General features: G+C 30.9%; 1 protein-coding gene across 1 annotated transcript; it reads right to left on the reverse strand.

Annotated features, from left to right (window-relative positions):
* Positions 1-2,978: 2,978 nt before the first annotated feature.
* Positions 2,979-9,666, reverse strand: LOC133201778 (alcohol dehydrogenase [acceptor]-like). The gene is made up of 11 exons (XM_061337580.1): positions 9,534-9,666; positions 8,875-9,083; positions 8,429-8,618; positions 8,131-8,259; positions 7,882-8,003; positions 7,078-7,245; positions 6,504-6,648; positions 6,050-6,198; positions 5,527-5,719; positions 4,508-4,739; positions 2,979-3,405 (listed from the first exon to the last, which is right to left on the reverse strand). The coding sequence occupies exons 1-11, from the start codon at positions 9,658-9,660 to the stop codon at positions 3,240-3,242; spliced, it is 1,830 nt and encodes a 609-aa protein (XP_061193564.1). The 5' UTR covers positions 9,661-9,666; the 3' UTR covers positions 2,979-3,239.
* Positions 9,667-10,232: the final 566 nt, after the last annotated feature.

Raw genomic sequence — 10,232 nt, forward strand, 5'->3', positions numbered from 1 at the left:
CGAACAAATTCAAGTTGCAATCATTTAGACACATTTCAAATCGAAAATATTGGTTATATTGACGTTATTTGATTATTTCGATTTATTTCAAAGTTAAGAATTGGAAATAATGTTATTGTAATATTTGGCGGAAAAAGAATGCCTACTTTACTAAGATGTCATTCTAGCTGGAGTTTTAACACACCCCCCCCCCTTCCCCTCAAAAAAGCATCAAAGAAAGGAAGGATAAAATAAAATCGGGTAGTTACATTATATTGCTCCTACGATCATGAGCTTTTTGCCTCCGTTGAGATAGCCAGAGACATAAATAACATGTAATAAATGTGTCTCCTAGATGGCGAATGATTATCCACGTGGCCACAATATCACATTTGCATGGATAAACTCAGAAACGATAAATAAATACAAAAACGTGTAAATTTTCATTGGAAATTTGCTATGTATTCTGTTCAAATATATTTATGATTTTTTATTAGAGAAATCATAACATAACAAATATATATCTACTTAATACTTTTTTCTTCTCTGATTTGAACACCGTGATTTAGCGTGAATGTAATGCGCACGCGCAAGATTGAAAAATCCAAAAAATCCAGATGATTTCCGGAATTTTTTGAGGAATTTTCGTTGATTATTAATTAACGAAGCTTAATTGAGAAAAAATAAAAACAAATTGGTAATCTTCAAGTACCAATGATGTTTAAAATATATAAAACAAAAGACAGTACTCTTCTGATTTATCGGTATTAAAGGCCAAAAATTCGAGTCTATAATTTTAATATAGTACATGTAGTATAGATCGAATACGGACATTACGCAATATTACTTACACTCGAAACATGAAGTTACTATTATTTATTTTTGCCGCATAACGTACTACCTTTCTGATGTTGATACAGAAACCAATTATTTTCTATGAAATATCTATTTTCCGAAATATGTGTAGTAAAGTGTAGTTTAACTTAATGTTTATATCTCAATACATTTCAGAAGTATTTTTCTAAGATACTTTATAAATTATAAAACATTTTCTCTCTCTTGAACTACCATGGATGAGCATGAATATCTCCATTGTGACGACAGATACCGTACTTGACCTCAAAACAATAATGCAAAGTGTATAGTGTTTCAGAAATGATAGTTGGATGACATAATGTTTTGGCAAGTCAACAGATAAATTATGTAAATATCAGATACGGATTGAATTTTTGAAAATTTCTAAGGTTCAACTACAACGCTTCACGCCTGCATATTTCTCAGGAAACGCTGACGCACACCATGAAACAAGCAAAAGTCAAATTTATTTCATAAAATTTAACATGCATAGCTTTCTTACATTAGACACCCAATGAACTGTTTTCTTGTTTAACTTTAGACTCGCTTTCGTCTTATACGACATGACACAAATATATTTACACTGTATACAGGAAAGTAAAAAGAAAATGAGTCCATGATTCGGTACTCTGTAGTTTTAAAATCTGTATCCATAATCATGAATTCTGAATATGTCAGTAGAATCCTTATGCATAAATTGCAATAAATTATTTTTACAAAAAAATTATCTACGGATTTCCCCGTTTTCCTGATAAAGACAAGGGGCAGGTGTGACCGGTCGACAAGGGATGCTCACTCCTCCATGACACCTGATCTCACCTATGTTTTCAGAGGTCCGCGTGTGCTTTCTCACAGTTTGTATATTTTAATTTGACTTCAATTTTGAGCATGATTTATAATATTCCCATTTCACACCAGGATATACCAGAATATATCAAGTAATATTTTATCTAAGCAAACATGATTAACTTTCAGTGAACATGTAACTTTTAACCAATACTGTATGGAAAAAAGAATTTAACGACTTAAACTGCATTTTTCAAATTGGTAATTTTTGTTTGCTAATTATGTTGAGGACACAAAAAATGATATAATGTGGAAAAAAAAAAAAAAAAAAAAAAAAAAAACCAAGAATATTCTGGTTTTATCATTTTTTGTAGAACAAATATTTTTTTTTTTTGTTGCTATTTTCTATTTTTAAATTTATTTATTTTTGTTTGCTTTTGTTTTTCAGTAGTGACGCAAAGATCATGAAGTCTTTGATCAGTATAAAAGAAGAACAAACAAGGTTTCAATAAAAAAAATTATAGATATATATACTCCAAAGTCATAATCTCCAACATCAACAAATGTTTAGAAACTTAATTTCCCTGCTGTTCTTATCAGAACAAATACTTGCTACTTTAAATTTAATGACACTATTTCCAAGCAACTACTGTTTCAAAGCAAACGAAGTCCGTGGGAAGGGACGTTTAATGGTGCCCCTTGTCAAGGATTACGAAGCCCTTGTGAGAGAACGTTTTTCTGGTTTTAGAAAAGAGTAAGCCCAAGGGAGACCGCCAGGAAACCCCCAAACTTTCTAAAAGAACAAATTATTACCGCAAAACGATGGTTTAGATATTGCTGACTCGGTGTAAAATAACACTAAATTAATCAATCAATCAATCAACCAGTTAATCAAACAAACAATCAATCAATGCACACGTGTATCAAAAGTCCATGTGTTCAGGGATATGTATATCTACCAAGTACCAGAAAAAATCTGGGGTTAACTTCATATATATGATTATGTCCTTTACATAGAAATTCCAATTGAAATTCCAATGCTATAACAAGTATAACTAACTGTACATTCTTATCTATCTTTACAAATAGGTGAAGATACCTTTCACATATTTTCAATAAATTTATCACAAACCATAGATTCTAGTGATAAAACAAATAAATAATGAATAGTTCTGGAGTTATAAATGTAAAAATGATTCTTGCCGGATTTTTCCCTTTTCATTGATAAGTTATAAATGCACCAACCTTAAAATAGTATATATATATATATATATATATATATATATATATATATATATATATATATATATATATATATATATATATATATATATATATAAGTTAATATACGGTAATATATCTTTAAAACCTCAATAATACAAAGCAGTAAATATTAACCTTTCTGAAATAAATGCTCTACATGTTCTACAGAATTTTTAAGAAAAATTATAAGCATTGTAGTGGGCGTGTAACATCATCTGCCCTGATTCATTCTAATATAGAAAATACTACAACCATCATCCGTATACTTGGAAATGATATGATCCTAGTTCAGCATTGAACACATGTATATCCTTTTCCTCTCTAATTCTGAATGATTTGATCAAAATATTAGTTTGCTATAAGGAATCTGTGATTTTTCTTATATGAGTCACACTGTCAATTCCAAGTATCATGTCGGCAGCTTTTTCTGCAATCATTATAGTTGGAGCATTCGTATTTCCTGATGGCACGTTACGCATGACGGAAGCGTCCACTACTCGAAGATTCTTTATTCTTTTAACCCTGTTAAAAAAGTATATAAAAATAGTCAAAATACATATTTTTAGACATTTACAAAGTAAAGTTTATTATATATTTAACTTCCATTCTGTTTACATGGCAACCAAACAAAGTCGGCCAAACTTACTGTAATTTTTCTATCTAAATTTTTGTTCCTAGATCTTCTCGGAGATGGCTTGGGCTAGATTAATCCTAATGAAACTTCACAGAAATAATATTTATCATTTTTTTTTGTTCTTTCAGTATTTAAAATTTTCAAAATTGTAATCGGAAACCATCAATATGTGGACATTTTCATGTTTCATTTTTTAATCAATGTCCAATTAGCCTCTTTGAAATTTTATGGTATATTCCCTAGCATCAAGGCAAAGAAGTTAATGCAAAAAACTTATCAATTAAACATTTTTTTTTCATTTCTGACATGTAAATAGAAGAGGTTTTTTTTTTTGGTTCAAAATTTATATTTCTGAAAATATCTCAAACTTCATGATATTGATATTTTAAAGAATCCAAAAATGTGTGGTAGCTTCCAGTCATTGAGAATCCAAAATATCTGCTGTTATTGTAATAACGAAAAAAATTATTTCTGTAAATGTCAAATTCTAAAAATCTAAATACATCTACCACTTGTTTACATTTTTATTCAACTGTAATATTGTTTTAAGTCCGGCTTGCAAGCTCAAACTTTCCATTTCGTATTTTGTCTGCATTAAATTAGATAATAACAAGAGGCCCATTCCCAAAAAAACGATAACATGAGTGACGATGATCGATCGTTTTATTTAGAGTCAAAGAGTTCCAAAGGAATGTAGAGGGTAAATCTGTGAAATCTTTTGAAGAAACGTTATCTTCACATCTCTCTAGAAAAAATATCTTAATTTTAATTCCACAGTAAATTTTAAACCCCTATATGACTATACATATCAAGTCTTCTAGGTACTGATCTGGTGTTTTCGGGGTTTCAGGGGTCCATTTTTTTTCTCTATTCACATTTCTTTAACATACAGACCAAAAGACGGTGGACAAACAAACTTTTATTAGTATATGCTATCGCTCAATTAAACTAAAAACTTACATTCATTAATCAAGATGAAAGTGAATTTACCTTAAATATGGATCAACAACGGCAGTAGGGTCATCTGGTGCCCCCATTCTACATGTAGACGTTGGGTGGTATACAGTGTAGGTATAATACTTGATTCTACAGACCCAGTATTCTTCTGACGGAAAAGGAAGTGTATTGCAGGGAGGTAGATACTCCTCATAAGGATCCGTAGGTGATGCTCCAATAGATTTAAAAGCTGTAGTATTTGCTACTTTCATATATATCTTTATTCCTAAAAAGAATGAAAAACAAGAAATAATAGTTTTTAAAATTATTGCTGTTTTTGATGTCAATACAATAATTCAGCCACCTGAGGAGAATAATATTGTACTTCGAGGTTGGCTACATCATTGGCTTGCCTTGAAAATACGCACAATATTTGTTTTACTATGATTCAATGATCAAATGATTCTACATTTGCTGTAGTGTAGCTTAACGTTATTCTTAATATTTTAAAGTATTTTATATAACTGGAGGAAATTTTAAGGCAAAAATCAGAATAGGAGAATATGTAAATTTTGATGATATTCGATTTTTAAATATTTTATAGCAGTTGTGACATTAATTTTGGATAAACCCTCATAATAATAGAACCATGTTCTGAGCTCTTACTTCAGAATGTTCGACAAATGCAATATGAGGATAACTTACGTTGACACTCTACATCAAGGATTTTATCAACAGTTGAAAGAAATCTTGGCAGTTTTAGATTGTCTTCTTTTTGTTACTTACTCTAAGTTTTTATAAGAAGCATTTTCGTAAAAGCTCTACTTGAAAGGATGGAGAATTTTGCAGCAATTTTTTTTTTCACTTTTAAATAATGTGCTTCTTTTTTTTTTACGATGAAACAAGTTACAGTTGGAGTCATGTCAACAAATGGGGACATAAAGAAATGGTGATAGGTCACATTTAATACAATGCGATCCCGTAGGTATAACATTGGATCATACTAGTCTTGTGTTGTATACTGGAGAGAACCAATTGCAAATATAAATGTTAATTATATAATATATATTTACCTTTTAATAAGGTCCTTATATCGTCTGGATGATCCAAGTAATTGGGGTCTATGAGTGGCGGATCAAAGGGATCTCTACTCTGAAGTCTAATAGTTCCTCTACTCTTGGGGTGGAGAAGTATATTTTCTGCGAAAAATGTCCCAATACCTTTGTTGAGGTTATTTTCAAATTTCTTTCGAATGCCTCCCTTGTTCTCAAAAAAGTAACACAAAATTCTGGCTAAAAAGCTAAGTTTGCAAGTGCTATGTATTGTGTTTTCTTTTCATAATGCAGTTTATGTATACATTTATACTTTGAATGATTGGCAATGGAAAGAATCTTTCCAAAATCATTTATTTTCGAAAATTTAAAACAGTAAAAGTTTTTTTTTTTTTTTTTTTTTCAAAATTAGCTTTCTATTATGATGATTAGTATTCAGACTCTTATACTGTGTATCTTTCAAAGCGTCTTCGCCTCGGTCAATATTGATATTTTTCTGGTGAATAACAAACCTTATTCACCACCGAAAGAGTCCATCTCTCACCTTCGGGTCAATGTTGAGAAACTGCACGTACTGGTCTGCGAACGATGGGTGAACACTGACACTGTAAAATGAAAATTGTGTGGAGGGAGGCCCGTTTTTATTATCTGCCAGGAAAACACTCGCTTCTCCGTGTGGCTTGCTCAATTGACCTACATTTACGAATAGACAGGATTTATTAGTTTTTACTTAACTATTATTAAAGAAATGTTTTCTTTTCTTTTCTTTTTTTTTACATTGTCTTCAATTCTTGATTATTCGGAACTTTTCAAATTTCTTTTTCAGATGTTTAATTTGTTTCTTATTTCATTAAAAGATATCTGAAATTGTAAACGTAAATACCTGGTATGAATCGCATCTATGAAACTGAGAAACAATTTACACGTTTTATATTTCATAATCAATGAAGGTTTTGACAACTCAACATGAAAAAATACGATCAAGATTTTTTTCAAACCTGATCTAAATGTAAGATATTTCAATATAGAAGCTAGTGATGGTGACGTGCTGCCTCCACTGGTTGTGTTATCATTATAAAACATGGCTGTCATGATATGATCTTGTAAGTTTTCTCCAACAGGCAAATCAACTACTAGTGGAATCTGTAATGCGACAAAAAGGATTAAGAATTTTAACTTACAATATCAGACACATTTGTCAGGAGTTTTTTTTTTTCTTTTTTAGATTTGATTAAGTTTTTAATAGATTAAATCTTTTGGAGTTGATGTTTATTTTCATTTCATGTAAGTGTTTGACATGATTAAGTGTAAATAGGAAAAGTTTGTTGAAAATTATCCAAAGTAAGAGATCGTATGATTGTATTTTGCTCGTATGGAATTATGAGATTTTTGAAACCTATATTCATTTATTATTAATACTTTGAGAATTTTGGGCTGTGACTTTGTAAGCCGACAGATATGTTATTTTTTAAATAATCTTTTAATGTTTACACCAGAAAAAAAATCTTAAATCAAGCACGTATTTGTTTTTCTTTTATTAACTCAAACCTGGTGGAAAATGGTATTTTTTACCCCTGACTTTGCCAAATGACGTTTTGGTCCAACACCAGACAACATTAGAAGCTTGGGACTATTAATACTGCCTGCTGATATAATCACTTCCCTCCCAGCCAGTACCGAGTGAATTAAATTGTCTTTTACAAAGGAAACACCTGTGGCCAATTTATCTTCTATGAGGATCTACGTTAGAAAAAAAAAATAGATAAATAATAACATTGTTGATTTTTTTATCCGTTGTTGTACAAATACTCAATATAAAAACCATTCGCACATAAACCAGCGGTCTCATCCTATATATAGAAAATAATCGTGTAAACTGGAAAGCTTTAGGATAGATAAAGACAAAATGCTACTACACAGCGTAGTCAACAAGATTTTATAACAAAGGCGAAGAGCATTCCAAAAATATCATATGAAAATCAAGAAACAATTGTGCATAAAAGTAGTTTAAGTAATAGGTGATGCTTAAGGCAAAGAAAATGATAGATAATATGGCCTAAAGTAGATCCGATAGGCAAAAAGAAATTGCAGAAAGAACAAGGATAATAGAAATTAATGTAGATATTTGAAAACCAAGGAACTGAAGACATCGAGGGCCATTAAAGTAGACATGAAAGGTACAGGCTACTTAAATATTATCACCGGAGAATTGACAGAAACCAGTGGAGAGACCTTTAATTTCACTTCTTCAAGTGCAGTTATGCAGTAATGCACTAAGAGATTGAAACATGACGAAAATTCGCTTTTAAATGTAAAGGATTAAAATCATCTCTACAAAAAAGAATAACGAATTCTTAGGATTATAAGAAAAAGTACCTTGGTTACAAAAGCCTTTGTTACAATTTGAAGGTTTGAACGATTCATGACTGGTCGAAGAAATGCTTTGGCAGAACTCCATCTTTCGCCATCCTTAACATTTTCTTGTGTCGGGCAAAATCCTTCAATTTTGATAGATGTTGTTGAATTTAGTAATTATTATACCGAATACATGTTTTCGCGCCATCAAATGCTTTTATTTGAAAATATAACATATCATTTAAAAAAAAAATTCTTGTTAGTTCAAACCTGTCTGCGTTTTTCCATTGCAGTCAGTCACAGAATATCCTAACTCCTCCATTGCTTGTCTATACACGTTACTTAGCGGTGTGGCCGTACCATCACTCACAGGAAGGGGACCCCCATTTCCATGGTAAACTTAATAATCAAAAAGACAACGATTGCCAATTTAATTATACGCAATTTGTTTCTCATGTTTTAACATCAGTTTAGAAAATTTCAGAAATGTTTTGATAGTCGTAATGTTATTATGTGTATGCCAAAATTTCAAACATAAATGTAAATACTCAAAACGGATAAAATTTACCTGAGTTTCGTAAATGTTCTATTTGAATATCCTCAGATTTGATAAAATATGGAAGAACGTCCTTATAACTCCATCCAGAGCAGCCTTCTTTAGCCCAGCCATCGTAGTCATGGCGACTTCCGCGAACATTATTCATGTTATTTATGGAACTTGATCCGCCAAGCACACGACCTCTTGGCCAAGCACACCTCTAATAGTAAGGTAAATTGAATTAGGTATTTCACAAGAGAGAAAGAACAATTGAACTTCATATCTCTTTTTTAGCATAAATTTTGTTTTCAATCAATTGAAAATATATTGATTGTTTTGAAATGATTGAAGACGTAACATATTTACATAAAACATTCATAATCATTTCTTAAACATACCAATAAATAAATAAAAAAGAGTAAAAATAAATGAATAAAACTGACATTCATTTATACGAGTGTGACCTGAAACCAGACCTTGTCTTTCATCCCTAGGCATGCTTTCGTTTGTGGGATGGTTCTGAAAGCCCAGTCTACCTCGGTGTTTTGAAGGTCCATGGCCGCAAAGGGTACTCGAATGACTGCATTATTCTCCTCAGATCCACCAGCTTCTATCAGAAGTACTGAGAATCTTGGATCCGCCGATAGTCTGTTAGCGAGAACACAGCCCGCTGAGCCTGCTCCCACTTTATCAATTCCAATCAAAAGAAAATAAAGAAAACTGAGATTTTTACTGAAATTCAAATAGAATTAGCATCATAATTATTCTAATTTTAGACATAATATTGGTTGGTTTCTTTCCTTCAATTTTATAAAGTATATTATAAATTGATGTTATTTAACATGTAACTTGTGTAAGATAGAAATAAAGTATGCAATTCTACGAAAACTAAAAATTTGTAAACAAAGTCTGATTGTTGTCATTTTCAGAAAAAACTAATACGTAATTATTAAAAGTTGTTATTATGGCTTGTGCATTAATACACACGTGTCATATGACGACAGATAATAGTGTTTATTGAAATCAAATAGATACTCGCGGATATGTAAGATTAGGAAACATGCGTTATCTTAAATATACTTAATGATACTGCTTACAGACTAAGTAGATTAGTAAAGGAATACTTAATACTAACCTATAATATAGTCATAAGTCTTATTAAGTGGTACTCCATTTTCTGAAAGGTCCTTGTTCCGCATACGTATAATGTTATATATAAAAATCGCACAAATGATAATCAATATGGAAAACAGCTTACTCATACTCTGCAAAAGAGCTAAACACATGCACTTATTCAAGTTTAAAGCTTAATGTGTAGATGTAATGCAGATATATAGATTAAAGCCATGTATGAATACAATTTGCAATGTCATACCAAAATTATATACATTTTTTTCATTCTGTTAGTAGTTTTTCAGTAGGAGTCATCATTATGTAATAGGGGAATAGATGCTTATAACTTTAACCCCTTTCTTTATTTAGCCAAAAAAATATAACTAAAAGTATATGGTCGTCTACTGTTTTTTTTTATGTGTCTAAATATAGAAGACACGCCTAAGTTGTCTTTTTAAAAAGAGTATAAAGAAATGTAGTAGCCCTGCTAAAACAATCATTCAAAGTAAAAACGTACATGCATCGATCAATATAAATGTTTTTAAAACGAAACTATACATGGGACTTTCATAAACTTCACATGAACCGTGTAAAGTTTACTTTCGATACGAAACATTGTTAGCATTCTTACCGTCTCAGTATCTTCACATACACGTATGGTGACTTAGCTCAGATATTACAATATGTAAAATAAAGATCCGGAAAAACTCAGGGAAGTGAC

This window comes from Saccostrea echinata, unplaced genomic scaffold, assembly GCF_033153115.1.
Source record: "Saccostrea echinata isolate AGI-Se365-2 ecotype Australia unplaced genomic scaffold, CSIRO_AGI_Sech_v1 ptg000045l, whole genome shotgun sequence".
Taxonomy (NCBI): Eukaryota; Metazoa; Mollusca; class Bivalvia; order Ostreida; family Ostreidae; genus Saccostrea; species Saccostrea echinata.